We start from the raw sequence: 19,500 nt of genomic DNA on the forward strand, positions 1-19,500 counted from the left end.
TGAATAATAAAATATGCATTTTAATAGGCTGTTTTCTTAAGGTCACTGTCAAATACAAGTAAGGTATTTTTAACATCCACTTTCTCCTCAGGATGCAGAAAAGTGCAACTGAATACAAATGAAACATAAAATGAAGACCAACATGGAAAACTAAGCATCAGTTACTGAAATGCAGCCAACATCAGATTACTGGGTTAATGCCATAATCCCTCATGTTACCAAACCAATTTTGTCAATAGTTTCTGTTTTTGATTTGATTTGACCTCAGTCCAGATGTGCAGCAAACCTGAGTGTTTTTAACAGCAAAAGGTTGTCATCATCAATGTAAATGTACCATGATTAATCTCTCAATTCTGAAAACACTCTCTGTGACCTACCCATCTACAAATAAGGCAAGCGTGTACTGTATTCCCACTCCCAAAGCACAACTTTATTACTACAGGCTGAAACTCTATTGCCAAATTGGTAGAAATGGCAGTTACACAGACATTTTTGCTTACGACTTGGCCAGGCAACAGCTGAACTTCAATACCCCCATCACATGGATTGCTCAGCTCTAAGAAGCGTGGTTAGCTTCAGACAGTCAAATTTTATTCTGGGTCATTTTCACACCAGAGAGCACTAGTCAATGGCTGCTAAATGCCTGTCCCACATTCAAAATGTAGCAATAATGGCTCAAAGAAGCCTGAAGCAATACTTCTGGAAAGCATTCAGATTATTTCATAAAAATTCCCTAAATAAATTCAGAGTCGTAAAGGGAATCTTCTAAAATTTAAAAAAAAAAGGTGCTGCTAGTTAAACCTTATCTAATAAAGAAATAATTCTGTTTCTGAACAGTGGACACACAGTAACACATCTTAAGAACACAAATTAAATCAAATATTCGCTTTGTTTCACGCAAGATTGAGAAGATGCCATTAAAAAGGTCAGTATATGTGGAATATATAAGTTGCCGTTGAGAGCAACTATTTTTCTTTTCAACACAGTTAAGTGATCAATATGATCAGGCAGGACTTCAGGACAGTAGTTGCACAAAATGTACCCATTGCTTCAACTAAAATAGATTTCACTTAAGATGATATTCACATAAGTTGCCAAGACAGCACTTTTTCCCCACTCCACTCGTCTAGCACTTGCTTCTTTTTGCCCCCATAGAATCCCTGTAGTGTGGAAACAGGCCCCTCAGCCCAACAAGTCCACAAAGACTCTCAGAGCATCCCCACCTAGAACTATCCCCCAAATCTCTCACATCCGTGAACACAATGGGCAATTTAGTATGGCCAATAACACCTAGTCTGCACATCTTTGGACTGTGGGAGGAAACCAAACCACCTAGAGGGAACCCATGCAAACATGGGGAGAATGAGCAAACTCCACACAGACAATCGCCAATGGGTGGAATCAAACCAGGCCCCTGGCAATGTGTGGTGGCAGTGCTAACACTGAGCTACCGTGTCGCTTCTCTACAAATTCAAACTGCAATAACCAAGTTAACCAAACTTGATGCAATCTTTACCTACCATAGTTCCAGTATAACCATAAATATTGATTTTGTTTAAAAAAAATGAACAAATCAATAATGGCGTGGAAACCTTACAGTCTACTGAATTGTTGCATAGATTTCTGTACCATCTGAACATTTGACTTCAATCATTAGGGGGATAGAAGTCTCCATTTAAAATGCTGCATCCTTTTGTGGAAAAATATGCTTTCAGTGCACTCATTCTGAACTCAAATTTGAGTCACGATTTTGTGTAGTAAGTACATTGAGTAAACTTTTCCTTCAAATACATTAGCAGACAAATCCAAACTTGCAGATAGCTCCAAATCAATAAACATTGGAGTAGGAAGAAATGAAAGAAACAAACAGAAGTGGTAGTATGAAAAGAAAAATAATTTACATTAGCTATGAGAAGCATTTAGGAATACAAACTACAAACTGGCTTAGATGTGCAAAAATTACTCCACTCCCTTGTGGTGAGCATATTACCTTTATGCTGCTTTGTCAACCTAACATCTATAGTTTAATCTGTTTCTTTCAACTACAGTATAACTTCCATATTTCTTACAAACTTCAGAAAAAAAATCACTGCAATCTAGAAAGTTTGTTTTTGTTTAAACAAATCTGAACACACCTTGACATTAGTGGCTCTAACTGGTAACAGAGTTACTTCCAGATTAATTTGAGAAGAATTTTTAAACAGAAAATTGAAAGATATGCCGAAACAAAATGTCTAGAGCAGTCAAAATTTAGTTTCACAGTTAAACAGAAAAATGTCCACAGAATTAATTGTTATCGCTATGACTTGCATTATGCTCAGACCTGTTAAATTATTCACCAAGTCATCATAAAGCTTGCTTATTTAGAATCATACAGAATCATTAGCTTACACTCAAAATAATCAGGCAGAATATTGTTCCTTTGGAGTACAATTATATATAGTAAGCTGACATTTGAGGCAAGACCACTTAAAACCTGTTATAAAAATTGAATCTTACTTCAATGATACAAATTCGATTCCATCCTGTTATATTTGTAGAAGTAATGGAATGCCAAAGTGCCCCTTCACAAGGATCAATAAATCAATCACCATAGCATAGACACTGAATTAATACTTAGCAAATTTACAGGCAACCCCTCTCTTTGTCTGTCACACAGAGGTGAGGGGGTGGCCAAGCAGCATTTGATGGGCAATTCTATTTCAGTACAAACAAAACTAAAATTAGTGGGGGGGAAAAAGTCATTTTACAAACTTTTGATCAGTTACTGTTTGGTCAAGTTAAGCATTGATTTTCATGTAAGAGTTATGCAGTTGCACTTTTCAGAAGCACCTCTTTTTATAGATATATCGATAGGAAAAGGAGGAGAGAAGAAAGAAATACTTTAGAAAGTTAAAAGCTGATTGGCAGCATAAGATAAAATCCAGGTGATCAACATGGAAAAAATCTAAAGTCTTTGCATGTTTTTACCGATTGGCTCAATTGTCAAGGCCTGCTGCAAACAGGACAGACAACTTGAACTGGTGCTAAAAGGCAAGTGTACAGAAATAAGAATCTGTTGAATATTTAGCCTCACCAATGCTGTGCAAAACAAAAAAAATCAGAAAGTGTGACCTATAAAAGTGTATATATAATATAATATTGTATTATTATTTACAAGATATATTCACAGGAGCCAGCTTTTCAGGAGTCTTATGCTGCAGTACCTTGCTTTGAGTCAACAGCACGCACCTTGTATTTACCCCATTTGAAATTTTATCTGCAATATTTTAAAAGTAAAGAAGATTATTGCTTGGCATTGCATATGCAGATTTAAAAAGTTGGACATTGGTTGTACAGTTGTGTTCCACTGCAAAATATCAATGGGATATTTAAAGCAGAGATGATTTGGAAAACAAAAACAAGAATTTACTAAATGTGTAAATATACATTGAGTGATTGGAAACACTGCAGCAATCCTTGGCTACTTCAACCCTCTCTAAAGTGCATCAATGAGCACACTGTCCTATGCTGACACTCAGCAGACACATTTTTCCCTCAAATGTTTGTAAAAATAATGGCCATACTACAAATGACATTTTACAATACTGCCAAAATAAAAATTGAAACAAGTCTAGGTACTGTGTTAAAGTAAATGCAAGATTTGGCAAGCAAAAGGTAGCAAAACCAGATGACACTAAAAGGACAATTAAAAACCAAAGCAAATCCAAAACGATTTGAGTTTTCGACCCAGTGGTGTACTGCTGCCAAGAGTCTTCTTTTTGATAAAACAAACACATCTAATAAAAACAGAGAAACAATTCTCTTTTGTTAAGAAATGTACACCTTAGCAGGCTGGCACAGTGGTTCTAGTTGGGCTGCACCAATCCCCAGCAGCACACAAGGTGGCGCAATTTCCATCTCTGTGCAAGTGTCTTTGCCATATGTTCTCACAGTGCATTGCTCTCAAAAGCTGTGTGGACCCAAAATAACCTTTTTTGGATTGATGATCAGCCATCCTGAGTTGTCAGCAATATTTCTGTTTTAGAGAAGGGGGGGGGGGGGAAAAGAAAAAGGTAATTAAGACACTTGGAGAGTCTGCTTTTTAGAATGGACTAGTTAAAAATAAAAACTACACCACTGAGTCAAATGACTCTCACAATCAATACTGGTGCACAGAATGGAGGTGTGAAGAGCTGGAGACACCATGCACTTTTGTTTTCATGAAAAGAAATTAGACCCTACCAAATCAAAGTTAGATTAAATGCAGACCCCAACTTCCTCCATTTTGCCCCAACGAAATGTCTCTTTCATCCTCTAGCCCAAAACTTCTCCCCATTAGTTATAACACTAAGTTGTCAAATACAAGTGGAATAATTAACCGACAATCTCAGAGATTGTTATGCCTATGTAGTATTTCTATTTTCCATATCAGCTACTCTTACAGCAAACACAGTTAAGTTACGGAAGTTGTAGCTGTTATCCTTGAATCAAATACTGATGGGGGGTGTACACGATGACAGTTTGGATAAGGTGGACAAAAAAAAACTGCTCCCATTGGTTCACAGGACAAGGATTAGGAGTCACAAAGTTGAGTTTTTGGGGAAGAAACGCAAGGTGGGGAGTGTGAGGAAAATTTTTTGATTGCCCATGTGTCAAAGTTGGCTGCTGTACTATCCTACATAGGATAGTCCCAAAACCTGCAGGGAAGCCATGCATACCGTATATTCATCTGTCACACAAGGGATTATTACACAAGATTCGGGCTGACAGAAGTCTGCATTATATATTAATATAGACAGAGGATTGGTCAGCTAGCAGCATACAGACAGTAGAAATAAACAGATCATTTTCAGGATGACATTACAAGGATCAGCATTTGATCCTGAACTCTTTACAATACATATCAATATCTAGGTGTGGAGAATGGGCGCAATACAGCCAAATCTGACTATACTACAATGCTGGATGGGAATGGAAGTTGTATAAAAGACACCGAGGCTGTGTGGGATATAAAATGGTTACAAATTGGCAAGATAACACTGTATAAAGGGGGGAAATCTGAAAATTTTGACTCTGCTATTAAACTGAAGAGATTTTTTAAAGAAAGAAAACCATCAGATACTGGCATTCAGAGTGTTGCGTGTCCATGAGTTAAAGGTTACTGAAGGTAGCTGCTGTGGAGGTAGAGCCACAATCAGAACAGCAACAGTCTTAGTGAACCTGCACACTTGCCGGGCCAAATAACTTATTCCTGGTCATAACTTGTATGTCAGCAAAATGTTAATATTGAAGTACCGCCAGCAAGACAAAGCAAGGTGGCAGTAAGGTGGCTCAGTGGTTAGCAATGCTGCCGCACAGCACCAGGGTCCTGGGTTCGATTCCACCCTCAGGTGACAGTGGGCGTGGAGTTTGCACATTCTCTCCGTGTCTGCATGGGTTTCCTTCAGGTGTTCCAATTTCCTCCGACAGTCCAAACGTGTGCGTGGCCATGCTAAATTGCTCACAGTGTTCACGGATGATTGGATTAGATGTGTTATAGGGGCATGGGTTAGGGTGTGATGCTATGAGGGCCTGAGTGTGGACTTATTGGGCCAAAGGGCCTGTTTCCACACTGCAGGGGTTCTGCAATCTAAATTAGGAAGGCAACGGATATATTAGTGATTTTGAAAGTGGCGTGTAGGAATCAAGAAATTTTACTGGAATTATTGGCATTGGCTTTTGTTGAGTTCACACTTACAACACAATGTGTAGTTTATATTTCCTTACTGAAGAAAGGCTATACTTGCCCTAGAGGCTTACAAAGTTTCATTAGATGGTTTCCTGGAATGAAATATGTGCTCTTCAAGGAGAGGTCGATTGGGAATGTCTATGATCTTTGGCGTTCAGAAGATCAAGAAGTTACTATTTAGAAATGGGATGCAGAGGAACCTTTTCAATCAGAGGGTCGAGAATCTTTCGAAATTTCTATTGCAAAGGATTATGGATGTTCAGATATTACAAATATCTCATGACGACTGAAGACTGAAGACACCATGTGACCTTTGTCGGCTCCTATTGCCTATGTTCTTATGTTTTCACATTACAACAATGACCACACTACTGCATTGCATATGAAGCTCTTGGGACAGAGCAACATTGTGAAATATTTGATTTATATAGTGCAAGTTCATTCTTTCTTGTTTTAATGAGGAGCCCTACCTGTTCTGGACCCAGAGTTGACATCCCTGACACAGACATTGGAGTCATGCCTATTTGCCCTGGCATCTGACCCATAGTGCTACCAGTAGCATTTACTGGCATATTGGCATTCATATTCATCAGACTGTTGTATGTGCTGGCATTTGTCTGTTGCCCAAATTGTTGTGCAGACTGTTGCGGAAATGTACTGCAGAAAGACAAACATGAAGTCAATTAAGTAAACTGACATACACTTCAATAAACTTGAATCCAGACAGGGTAGACTAATTTATGAACTGACCTCAACATAACACAAAGTAGGTTCAGATGAAAAAGTCCCAAAATACCACTCCTCTCTCTTCCCATTACAAGAACTAGGAATTTCTGAGGTAGTTCAATATGTCAGTATTAGCTACTGTTCCAGCTTTTGTGCATCTATGTGAAGAAATAATTACTGATATCTGTCCTTCATAGCTTATTATTTGAGCATTTCTCAAATATATTGATCTAATTTTACTATCTCTACTCTATCACTGTCAGGATGTGTTCAAATTACATGTGGAAACAGTACAACATGGTTTGTGCTTCACAGTGACTCTTAAGTTGCAGAGTACATTTCAAGTCAGGGCTCAACCCAACTCTGCGGGGAAGAAGAGTGAAACAAAAGAAAAACAGCAGTATGAAACTTAAACTAATCGTAATGCATGGTTAAAGAATTCTTTGAGGCATGAGCATTTATTGCTGCCAAAAATTTAAACAAAGTAGAATAAAGACACTGCCACTCTCACATATAAAATACCTGAACATTTAAAATATAGTTGCTGAGAGAAAAGTCTTACAACACATATAAAGAAAACCAAGCACATTCCAGGCAGGCAATGAAGATATAGTGTATTAAATATTATAAATACGCTCCAAGAAAGAATCATATTGGACTTGAAGTGTTAACTCTCTTTTTCATTCTGCAGATGCTGCCAGAGCTGCTGTTTGTTTTTACTATAAACAAGATACTAAATGGTGGAACCAACACAGCAGCTACAAGGTTGTCAATGATACCTCTTTACAAGGCGGTGAAGATTTATGGCTCCTCACAGCTCACATGTATGAATTAATAACAGCTTCATTGTAGCATACCTATTTCCACCCATGCTTCCTGTGGACCATCCCTTCATGTCAGTGGTTGCTTGGTAGACAGAAGCTGCCTGAGGGTGCTGCATCATTGCATTCTGTGAAGGCCCCATTCTTGAAATGAGTGCATTATGGGGGCTAGGAGCCCTGCCAAAAGTTGGGTCAGGTTGCTGATTCATCGCTGAAAAAAAAACAATGAGTTAATTCTCAACTAAAGAAGGATCAGCCACCAAAACCAAATAATGTAAAATTTTCAGTATTTACATAATTTTATCCAACCAATATGTAACAGTACCTCCATGACAAAGATATTCCATTGTAATTATAGAATGAAACTGGCAGTTTTCCCTTTTTTTCCTGAAGCCTTTCCCAATCTTGAAATAAAGATCTCAGGCAATGGTAGCCCTCCTATAACTTGTTCACAGGAAAATTCTTCTTGTGCTTGCCTTGGCAATAAAAGTTAACACACTAATCGAATGTGCCCAGGTTGAGATGGAGATCACCTGAGATGCTTCAGTCTTTCCCATATGTCCACACAAGCACTTTGTGCAGGGAAAGATTAATGGATTTTGATCACTAATGAGGAGCCAGGTGGATACTTACCCCCACCTCACACTGCTCCCGCGCACCCCTCCCCCCCACCACACCCACCGCCTTGAAAATGTCAAAGCTAGCTGCAGTCTCATCTCTTCGTTTGGTCATCTGTATGGCTGAAGGTCATTGCTAGATTTCAGGTCATGTGAAAATAAAAGTTACACTGCCCACAATTTACCAAGTAGCATATTGGCATATTTCAAAAAATCTGACTCCAGGTATGTCTGTAACATTTAATCTCCAACTAAGAGCTTCAGAGTTCTTATTTACTGAAACATGGTCAAAAAGGCCCAGACATAATAATAGCAGCAGAGAATATGTATTGAGAAAGCTGAGAAAAATGATGTTAAACTAATCAAACAATGAAGCAACTGAAGAGAAGGAGAAACAAAACATTGTCCAACTCAACAGATTTTCAGCCAAAGAAGGTAAAACTACTTGAGAAAGTAAAATTATACCCGAAAGTGAAAGACCAGTGGAATACTTAAAAATTAGCAGAGAATGTTTAGATAAGAATTAAGATAATGAATTTTTGGATGCAGATTAAAACATATGCAATGAAATTAAGCAGAGAAGACATGATACCAACAAAACTTAAATTGCTCAAGAATAAGGCATACTTCAACAACCTACACCTTTACTGTGCAAAATATTTAATGTAGCAAAGTATTTCAAGGCACTTCACAGTGCTGTCAGACAAAATTTGGAACTGAGTTACAGAGATGTTAAGACAAATGACCAAAACCCTGGTCAACGAAGCAGGTTTCAAGGAGCAACTTAAAAAGGTATAATGGGACGGTAACGAGGCATTTAATGAATTCTAAAGTTATGATCTTGACAGCAATAAACACAGCCTCTAACAGAGTTAACAGGTATGCCAGGGGATAGGTTTAGAGGAGTATCACAGAAATCACAGAAGATTAAAGTGATGGGAGGAGGTTGCAGAGACAGAGGGCAGGGCTATGAAGGGATGTGAGCATGAGGCTTGGAATTTAAAATTCCTAGTGTTGATGAGCAGGAGCCAACGTAGGTCAACAGAGATGGGATGTCAGGGAAATGATACACATTCTAAGTAATGATGTTGCAGAACTGTAGATGAGTTCACTTGGAGGATTACGCTACAAGCCAAGCCATAGAACATTGGAATTATTGGGTATAGAGGTAACAAAGGCATGGGTTTCAGTGGCAGATAACCTCCAGAAGAATCACTTTCAGAATTTGGTGTAACTCAACCACCAGAGTCTAAATTATTTTGTTTTCCCCAAATTTTCATCATTCTGTAGATACTTTGATACAGGAACATCCAACAGCGAGGTATCAAATCTAGTTGTCAGATACATTTGGAGGGAGGAGGATGACGACAAAGAGGAGGACAGATGACAAACATTTTTGAGATAAAGTACTTTTGAAAGGCAAAATAAAATTAGAAGACTTTGCAATCTTGAATTTTATACCATAATTTGGAGGGTACGTGAATTGTTGTGGTGATGCAGGGGTTATCTGAGGAACTCCCATAGAACCTTCCATGCCTGTGGGAGCCGTTACATTAGGTGGAGGACTGAAGCCCTGTTGTTGTTGCTGTCGCATAAGCATGGCTCGGTGCATTATCTGCTTTTGGCGAAGTTGTTGGCTCCGGTACTCTCGCTGCCGCTGGGCCACCATCTGTGCATTGAGAAAACCCTACAAATGAGTACAGAAGACAAACAGCCCACAATCATCTACAGACAATTAATTAGGATTGGAACATGATCGATTGATTTATGTTTCAACTTAAATTATGCCAAGTATTGAACGATTTCAACAGTAATCACTACTAAAGACAAATTCCAAGAAAAAAAGCATTTTAACACTGATCCTAATAAAGCCAGATTAGATGACTCTGGGACTGTCTGGGTTGGCTTTTGCATGGTACAAAAATAATATTAATATTGTGGGCTAATGAAGCTGCCCAGAGATATTTGCTTAAAACGAAGTAACTGCATTCACTAAAATACACTCCAATAACAAAATAAGTTCTTTCAGCCTTTGATGAAGAGAAATAACTGCTTCATTTTCTGTATACACTTGTGTCATTATACTTTAGTAATTGCTGTAATTTTCACCATATTCCCAAGATTCTCATGCCTCCTGTTCAGCAATGATATTAAGTGACTGGAAATTATACTTTGTGGATCCAAAACTAATCTTGTTCTTCATGAAGACGAAGCGACAGAAATGTGTAATAAGGTTGCAGTAATTACTTAATGTAGGCTAGAAGCAATGTTCTCTTTTGCTTTGAGATTGCTAAGCAACCCAGAAGTCTATATCTAGCATGTGCTTTGATCAGCCCTGTTAAATGACTGCACATATTCAGCAATGTAAAAACATGAAAAGGATTCACATATGTCAACAAGTGCAGACCAAAAAGATAAAGCTTCGGTTAGCAGTCATTAGAAATTTATTCAGCAAATTCATTATATCCCAACCTCAGACAGAATACATATTATGCATTCTCAACTCAAGGAAACTGCATCCATACTTCATGAGGACTTAGGAGTTACACAACACTACAGCTTTAAAAATGGCCTAGAGAGGAAAATCATTTTAATGCATTTAACACAGAAATTGTTTAAGTTAAGTGGTCTCATCTAACTAGTAAAAATGCTGAGGCTTCTGTATTTTAAACATTAATTATTTTGTCATCAACTATAAAATGCAAGGTTCTTGAGATGTATCTCCTTCCATCAAAGACTCATAATGGATGATGTCACTCACATTCTAACCCTTCAAAACCTTCTTATACCAAATAAATATATCAAAAGTACAAGTTAAGCAGTGGTCACTTACCTGGGCTAGCATTTGCTGTGGTATGCCTGGTCGGAGAGCTGGATTGACTGTACTTGGATTTTCTAGTTTGACTCCAAGAGACTGACGGTTTGGATTCATAAGCTTCAAAACACAAATTTAAATGCCTTTTTAATTCTGTTTCAAACACAATGCCGATATATCTGGCATGCAAACATCCAGCCTATTCCTTCCACTTATACATTCATAACTTTATTTTGGAAAAATTCAAATAAAAACTGTATATTTTCATATTAATAAAATAGCTCACCATGCAAGTTACACTTACCTGCTGTTGTCCTTGTAACCTTTGTTGAAGTTGAATTCTAAGTTGCATGGGAGCAGAAGCATTCATCATGCGATGCCGGGCAAAGTTTGCTCTAGCATGAATGCTGGGAAGAGGGAAGCTGCCTTGCTGACCCATTTGATTCATCATGGGGTTAAAGCCTGGTTGCTGGCCCTGCATGGGTGGATAGCATCCCTGCACTGGGCCAGGCTGGGATGGAAATGATTGACCATAAATAGCTTTTTGTTCTAACATCATGGTTGAGTCCTGGCCTGAAAACAGTTCAGAGTGCGTCTCAAGAGGTTGAGCCTAGGCAGCAAAAATAATTAGGGTTAATCCAAATCATTCTATAAAGCTTTAACAAAATATTAAAAATGCTCATCTCTACTTTCTTTAACAAATTCACTTTCTTTATTTCACTATCCCAGGTCTGTAGACCCAGTTCCTCCTAATCTTTGGCAAAAAAAACCTCTCAATTTCACTGGAGTTTATATAGCATTAGACGCATTTACCTTTCCCCTGAACACGAGACACGGTATGACAATTTGGCTATATCTGGCTCCCATTTTCTGAGTATAGGAACTGGTAAAATGGAGTGCGACCTCTTCCCACAATCTCTAACTGAATGCAGTTGCAAATCTACCAATTTCTCCATTGCTAACAATTTTTTGGGCAGCATTTAAATAGAGTAAATGTCATTGACAGAATACTTTTGTGCATTCTGATACAATAAAGAAAGAAGCACAGCACTTTTCACAGACAGGACAAGGTCCGCCACATTATAGCAAGTTTGGTCAGCCAGATTTTCAAAATATACTTCTCCATGACATTGATAACTTCGATAAAACTAGGACATTTTGAAGGAGTAAATACATTCATATTTTGTCCCGCGTCACTTGCCAAAACAGCATCTCTATAGTTAAGAAAGCTTTTTTCTTCATAAAAAATGAAGACAATCTACTCCACTGATCACTTGAGAGAGATTGGGAAGCTCCAACAACTTGCTAATTTATTTTTACAATTTACTGCTTTGCATAACAACACATGCTACCGAAAAGAGAGAAATTCTGGCGAATCTAAGTTTGCAATGTCAGTGAATTGCGCCACTGAGTTGCTTTTCTGGGACTAGGTTATTAAATTGATGGGTGCAATATGCATCTAGTCATGAAGTACCCAATAATAAGACTGTTCAATGGCAGCAGGGTGTAGAAATTAGTATTTACCGTTCCCCAGTTCTCATATCTCTTACCAAAACAGTATCAAGGCAATAAGAGAAAAAAACAAAACAAGAGTTTGATTCTGATACCTGGCTGATAAGATCTGGAATTCCTAATGCCCTGTCAATTTCTTCTAGGCCTATTTCATCTGCATTACTCAGCAGTGTATCTAATTGATCCAGGAGAGCTTTCTCATCATTCTGAGCCTCTGCAGTAGTGGGAGGGCAAAGAAGATCATCCAGGGAGTTGCCAAATGGCTGCCTGTAACAGATCATATTACCAGCCAAATGCATTATTGCATGTACAAACAGAAGAGTTTGATAACAACCATTAAGTTGGAGAAGTAAGGAATAGCATACATGGTTAATTTAATACGAACGAATCCAGAGACTTTGAACAGCATCTTAAATCCCTTTGGCCATTAATGAATCAGAGGTCAGTTTTGCTAGTTTTATCACATCAGCAGCTCAGACACTTAAGAGTAGGGAAACTTTTGCAACAGAACAGACAATAAACATTGGCCAGGCAGAGACTCCCATATGCCATGAGTGATTAAAAATAAAAAGCCACTTTGACCTACGACTTACCAGGGGAAAGCAGTGGGGCACAGGTCTCTGCTGCTCAGAAGGGAAGGGGGAAGAGGAGCAGAGCAGTAGTCATTGGGGACTCCATAGTTAGGGGGACAGATATGAGGTTCTGTGGGGACGAGAGAGACTCACGGTTGGTGTGTTGCCGCCCAGGTGCCAGGGTGCATGATGTCTCTGATTGTGTTTTTGGGATCCTTAAGGGGGAGGGGGAGCAGCCCCAAGTCATGGTCTACATTGGCACCAACGACATAGGTAGGAAGAGAGATGGGGATTTAAGGCAGAAATTCAGGGAGCTAGGATGGAAGCTGACAGCTAGGATGAACAGAGTTGTTGTCTCTGGTTTGTTGCCCATGCCACGTGCTAGTGAGGCGAGGAATAGGGAGAGAGGGGAGTTGAACACGTGGCTAGCGGGATGGTGCAGGAGGGTGGGTTTTGGATTCTTGGATAATTGGGGCTCTTTCTGGGGTAGGTGGGACCTCTACAAGCAAGATGGTCTTCACCTGAACCAGAGGGGTACCGATATCCTGGGGGGGAAATTTGCGAAGGCTATTCAGGTGGGTTTAAACTAATTCAGCAGGGGGATGGGAACCAAAATTGTAGTTCGACTACAGAAAAGGTTGAGAGTAGGGTGGTCCGAAATAAAGTTTCAGGGACGCAAGATGGCACCGGCAAGCAAGAAGTTGGTTTGAAGTGTGTCGACCTCAATGCCAGGAGCGTCTGGAACAAGGTGGGTGAACTTGCAGCATGGGTTAGTACCTGGGACTTCGATGTTGTGACCATTTTGGGGATATGGATAGAGCAGGGACCGGAATGGTTGTTGCAGGTTCCGGGATTTACATGTTTCAGTAAGAACAGAGAAGATGGTAAAAGGGCCGGGGGTGGGGGGGGAGATGGCACTGGCATTGTTGGTCAAGGACAGCATTACAGTTGCAGAAAGGATGGTTGGGGACTTGTCAACTGAGGTAGTATGGGCTGAGGTTAGAAACAGAAAAGGAGAGGTCACCCTATTAGGAGTTTTCTATAGGCTTCCGAATAGTTCCAGAGATGTAGAGGAAAGGACAGCAAAGATAATTCTTGATAGGAGTGAAAGAGACAGGGTAGCTGTCATGGGAGACTTCAACTTTCCAAACATTGACTGGGAACACTATAGTTTGAGTACTATAGATGGGTCAGTTTTTATCCAGTGTGTGGAGGGCTTCCTGACACTGTATGTAGATAGGCCAACAAGGGGCAAAGCCACATTAGATTTGGTACTGGGTAATGAGCCTGGCCAGGTGTTAGATTTGGAAGTAGGTGAGCACTTTGGTGATAGCAATCACAATTCTGTTATGTTTAATTTAGTGATGGAAAGGGCTGGGTGTATACCACTGGGCAAGAGTTACAGCTGGGGGAAAGGCAATTACGATGAGATTAGGCAAGATTTAGGGAGCATAGGATGGGGAAGGAAACTGCAGGAGATGGGCACAATAGAAATGTGGAGCTTATTCAAGGAAAAGCTCCTGTGTGTCCTACATTAGTATGTACCTGTCAGGCAGGGAGGAAGCTGTAGAGCGCGGGAGACGTGGTTTACGAAGGAGGTGGAATCTCTGGTCAAGAGGAAGGCGGCGGCTTATGTTAGGATGAGATGTGAAGGCTCAGTTAGGGCGCATGAGGGCTACGAGGTAGCCAGGAAAGACCTAAAGAGAGAGCTCAGAGGATCCAGGAGGAGACATGAGAAGTTGTTGGCGGATAGGATCAAGGTAAACCCTAAGGCTTTCTATAGGTATTTAAGGAATAAAAGAATGATGAAAGTAAGATTAGGCCCAATCAAGGATAGTAGTGGGAAGTTGTGTGTGGAGTCAGAGGACATAGGGGAAGCACTAAATCAATACTTTTCAACAGTATTCACTCTAGAAAACGACAACATTGTTGAGGAGAATACTGAGATACAGGCTACTAGACTAGGTGGGATTGAGGTTCACAAGGAAGAGGTATTAGAAATCCTACAGAGGGTGAAGATAGATAAGTCCCCTGGACCGGATGGGATTTATCCTAGGATCCTCTGGGAAGCCAGGGAGGAGATTGCCGAGCCTTTGGCATTGATCTTAAACTTGTCACTGTCTACAAGAATAGTGCCAGACGACTGGAGAATAGCAAATGTGGTTCCCCTGTCCCAGCTTCTCAACCTCACGCCTCGTTTAAGTGTGGTGACCCTCAAGGTTAAATTCACCTCCAGGCCTCCCTTTCTCATGAGGCAGCAGCTTGATGGTTCTCGGAGACATTTTACACCTATCGATGACTTTGGGATACAACTTTAGGTAGTAGTATTTTCTTTCATTTCCTCTTTGCTTCTTCAGTATGTTTTTTCACCGTAACTCTGAACTTTCTGTACTCCTCTTGGCTTTTTCTGTATTTTCTATCTAACACCAGCCAAAACCACACTTGTTCTTTACCTTAATATCTACTCAAATTGGGTAAAATTTGGGGTGGTAGGTGTAGTGTGTTGGGATGGACCCAAGTTGTGGCATCACACTTTGTCAACCATGAATTAAATTTGGACAGTTCAAGACAGTACCCCCAAATCCCATATCTGACCCGGGAATGCTTGAAGTGAAGAAGCCATTAAAAAAAGCCAGCTTATTCCAATGTAAATATGAATCAGCATTATAAAAACTTAAATAAGACAATCATTTTTTCACTATAACTGACAAGCTAACCTGCTCTGGTTGCCTGAAGAACCTTGGTCCATCTGAAGAACACTCTCTGACCATGATGTGGCTGGATTGGTTGGACCTTGCTGTTGTGCAAACTGTGGACCTCCAAGACCCATATCCATTTCTGAAGGTCCTAGGTAACAAGAGAACGCTTATGATAAAGCAAAATATGCTGCAAACTTTTAATCAGAATTTTGCCTAAAAATCTCCAGCCAAGACGGTGCATTGTGATCTGCTTTTCTGCCTCTACCAATACGGCTCAAACTCACAGAAGGAGGTTAAAAAACAGTTCAGGTAGTGCTGCAATTTTTCTTCTCTGCTTTTCTTTGTGTCTTGCATTCACACTGTGTCATTTCTAATAGCATGACCCATGTCATCAAGGCAGACGAAGACCATACTAGACCTGGTCCCCATTTTAAAATTCTGTCAATGTTCGCTTTCTTTGATTTATGCTTCAGTCATGCATAAATACCTTTCAGAACCCCAGAAGGAGTCATTCTTTCTGTCTAAGACCACACCGTAAGCATTGGCAGACTAATGGAGTACAGTTGAACCCAAACTATTCCTCAGACCAGTTAATGATAAATTCAAAAAATGGTTTTACAGATTTGCTTTGTATAGAAAAATTACATTGTAACAACACCATCCAATAATTCTTCAGAATGAAAACAGGAGTGAACCAGTTACTCATATCATAGAACTGTTATGAGAGTGCACAGTTATTAAAGTATATAGGAGTGAGTGATGGAGCAATCAAACTGACTTTACAGGTCAGTCTTAAACTCAATAAGCTTTACCCTATTCTTCAATCAAAGCAGAGAATTGTGATATTTTGATTTCTGACAGACTTTAAATTGAAAGGTAGGAAGAAAGGGAGAGTAGAAGAACTTACTCAATCCCATCATCTGTTGCTGAAGCAATGCTCTCGCACCAGTTTGGCCACTGGACCGTAACTGCATTCCAAGTGAGGAGTTACCCACCATAGTTCTTTGGATAGATGAACTATAGTCTGTGCCTGGTCTGATCATAGCATTGGGCCCTGTGTTCCCACTAGAGTTTGGCAATCCCCACTCTCCTGTTCCGATGGCAGTTTGTTGAGCAATGTTCAAACCTCCATGTGAACCTAACAAAAAGCAGTGTACATTAGAACAACGATAAAGCTCAAATCATACCACATTCTGAGCAGAACAGCAAGAGGTTTTAATGGATCAATATTCTTTCCATAACTGCAACTACCAAGTTGAAATATGTCTAGTTTAGAATGTGAACCAGTTCACATTGCTCATCATCTGTATAAATATTTTGCCTATTCTACAGATCACCTGCATATAACTGATATTACATTCTCATCATGTTAGTAAAGTAAAATATTTCCCAAACAAAAGTAAAGGAATGACCAAATTCTCAGTTTCTTAGGGCATCACTTGTAAAGTACATATTGTCCTCACAATGAAAGATGAGCTTGCTTGCTTTCTTATACATTTGTTGCAGATGATGGTTTTGTCAATTCACTCATAATCCAGAAGCCTAGGCTATTGCACTGGGAACAAGGATCAAATACCTGATGAAAAGATCGTGAAATAGGACTTCAATGAATAAATCTGGAATTAAAAGCGCATCTGATGATGTCTTTGTGTCGATTAGTGGACTCAGATAGGTTTTTTATCTGAATGTTCCCTTTAGAGAAGGGGAAAAAAAAAGTGCTATCCTACACATGGGCTACATCTATGGCAGAAGAAAATAACATCAGTCAGGAGACTGTAATTGGAAACACTAACCAAATTGAAGGTTGACAGACCCCCTGGGATAAAAGTGGCAGTTAGATAGACAGTAAATACAATGGCATACAGATTTTGGAAAGCTTCTGGAAACTACCTAAGAATGAAGGCAGCGTGGGGAAGTGCAGATATCCATCGTAGGGAAAAGGTGTAAATCTATTATAAAGGACGTGATAGCTGGACATTCAGAAAAGAATGGTAAAATTGAGCAGATGGATTTATGAAAAGGAAATTCTGTTTGACAAATCTGTTGAAGTGTTTTGAATTTATACAAGTGTTAACAGAGAACCAGTCGACTGATGCATTTGGATTTTCAGAAGGTTTTTGATACAGTCCTACACAGGAGGTTAGTAAAAACAGACCGCATGGAATTGGGAGAAATAAACTAGTGCAGAGTGAGAACTGGTTAAAAGACAGAAAGCAGAGAATGGGAATAAATGAAATCATTCTCAGGATGGGAGGCAGTTACTACTGGGATGCTACAGCGATCAGTTTCAAGTCCACAGTTGTTCACAACTTATACAAAGTGATTTTGACGTCGGTACCAATTGTAGTATTTCCAAAATTGCTGATCACACCAAATTACACTAACCACCATTTAACCCATTCGTTAATCCTGTCCAAATCTCACGAAGTCTCCTTGCTCTGTGATCACAATTTGTGTTTCCCCCCCCCCCCCCTCAAAAAACATGACACCATCCAGGACAAAGCAGCATGTTTGATTGGCACCCCATCTCACACCATCATCATTCAGTCCTTGCCACTGATGCACAGTGGCAGCTGTGCAAATTGTCTCAAAAAATGTGCTACAACAATTCAAGGCTCCTCAGACAGTGCCTTCCAACCCTGTAACCTCCGTCATATAGAAGAACACGGGCAGCAGATACATAGGACAATCACCTGCAAGTCCCCTCCAAGACACAAGCCATCCTAACTTGCTGTGGATCAAATTCCTGGAACTCCCTCCCTATACTAAGGGTGCACTTACACCACATAGGCTTCAGTGATTCAAGACCACTCATCACAATTTTCTCAAGGATAACTGGGATTTAGGCAGCAATTCCCATATCTAACAAATGAATTTAAAAAGGCAAAGGTCAGAGGTCAATGCCAAATTCAAAAGGCAACATTTCTAAATACAGAAAAATCTTATTACAATAGCACGTACACAAAGGGAATTGTGGTTGCATTGGTAGAGGTGGGTGAAGGACAGAGTCAAGGGTAAATGGTTAGTAATTCTTCCCTGTGTTGTTTCAATACAAGTTTTGTGGGGCTGTTCACGTTTCGATGTTTATAAGTAACCTGAACTAAGAAACTGAAGGAATGATATTAAAATTTGTCGCTAATACCACCATAAACTACAACAGTGTTAAAAAGGCCAAAAGGAGGCCATTCTACGGCAGTGGCTTTTTATATATTGAACTTTATGCTCAGCCCAAAGTATTACCTTGTAGAAGAATAAGAGGAGGAAGGACAAATTAAATTGCAGAGTTTTAAGTAGACAAAGTGTCACAGAGTGGTTCTATAATAAGTTACATTTGCATTAAACATGGCAACTCAAGTACATAGAGGCACAAATCAAAGCAAGCCCCAGGCATTATTTCTATACGCTTTATAATAATTTTAGTCAGTGGCGAACAATCACACATTTCCTGTTGTCATGAGAAACTCTCAAGAGCTGTTTAATTATTCAAGAAACACTGGCATAAATTATCAAAATATCTATTATTTTTAAAAAAGACCCAAAAGGATCATGAATTTAGTTAGTTCTTCTTTGATCAGTTTGTGCATCAAAAGTTTCAACAAAACTGTTGCGGAAAGTGTAGTGTAATTTTTTTTTTAAAATTGGCAAGAACAGAAAGTACAGAACGGACAAAGGTCACTCCTTTTATCATATCAAATTCACTACCTCAACAAATCAGTTACAACTTCCTCTAGAATGCATTCTGCATAACATGCTACATTCTTTGAAAATAAAGCTCATATGATTTTCTCCATGCATTCTCAAACAATTCAACTAAGAATTGAGGAATAATGATCTGTCCTTCACATGAAACTCAGAACTGTGTCCCTCTCTAGTCGATATAGAGAATCCAGCAGCAGTTTTGAACATGATCAAATGAATAATCCCCAGTATCCTGGCTAGTATTTTTTTTCACTCAACTAGTATTATTTTTCACTCAATATTATTAAAAACAGACCATCTAGTTGTTGTTACGTTGCTATTTGTGGGAG

At 39.4% G+C, this 19,500-nt stretch overlaps 1 protein-coding gene across 9 annotated transcripts in view; it reads right to left on the reverse strand.

Annotated features, from left to right (window-relative positions):
• The window catches only part of LOC125461252 (nuclear receptor coactivator 3-like), a 205,263-nt gene continuing 185,763 nt past the window's right edge, over positions 1–19,500 (reverse strand). For 8 of the 9 annotated variants that reach the window (XM_048549782.1, XM_048549783.1, XM_059652746.1 and 5 more), the window contains 9 exons: positions 16,380–16,610; positions 15,491–15,620; positions 12,297–12,468; positions 10,994–11,299; positions 10,708–10,809; positions 9,336–9,561; positions 7,294–7,468; positions 6,181–6,367; positions 1–4,018 (listed from right to left, as the gene is read on the reverse strand). In XM_048549782.1, coding sequence (XP_048405739.1) covers positions 4,007–4,018; positions 6,181–6,367; positions 7,294–7,468; positions 9,336–9,561; positions 10,708–10,809; positions 10,994–11,299; positions 12,297–12,468; positions 15,491–15,620; positions 16,380–16,610 — 1,541 coding nt within the window. In that variant the 3' untranslated portion in view covers positions 1–4,006. The remainder of the gene's footprint in view (positions 4,019–6,180; positions 6,368–7,293; positions 7,469–9,335; positions 9,562–10,707; positions 10,810–10,993; positions 11,300–12,296; positions 12,469–15,490; positions 15,621–16,379; positions 16,611–19,500) is intronic. The other variant, XM_048549791.1, reaches the window with a different exon arrangement.

This window comes from Stegostoma tigrinum, chromosome 19 (genome assembly GCF_030684315.1).
Source record: "Stegostoma tigrinum isolate sSteTig4 chromosome 19, sSteTig4.hap1, whole genome shotgun sequence".
In the NCBI taxonomy this organism is placed as follows: Eukaryota; Metazoa; Chordata; class Chondrichthyes; order Orectolobiformes; family Stegostomatidae; genus Stegostoma; species Stegostoma tigrinum.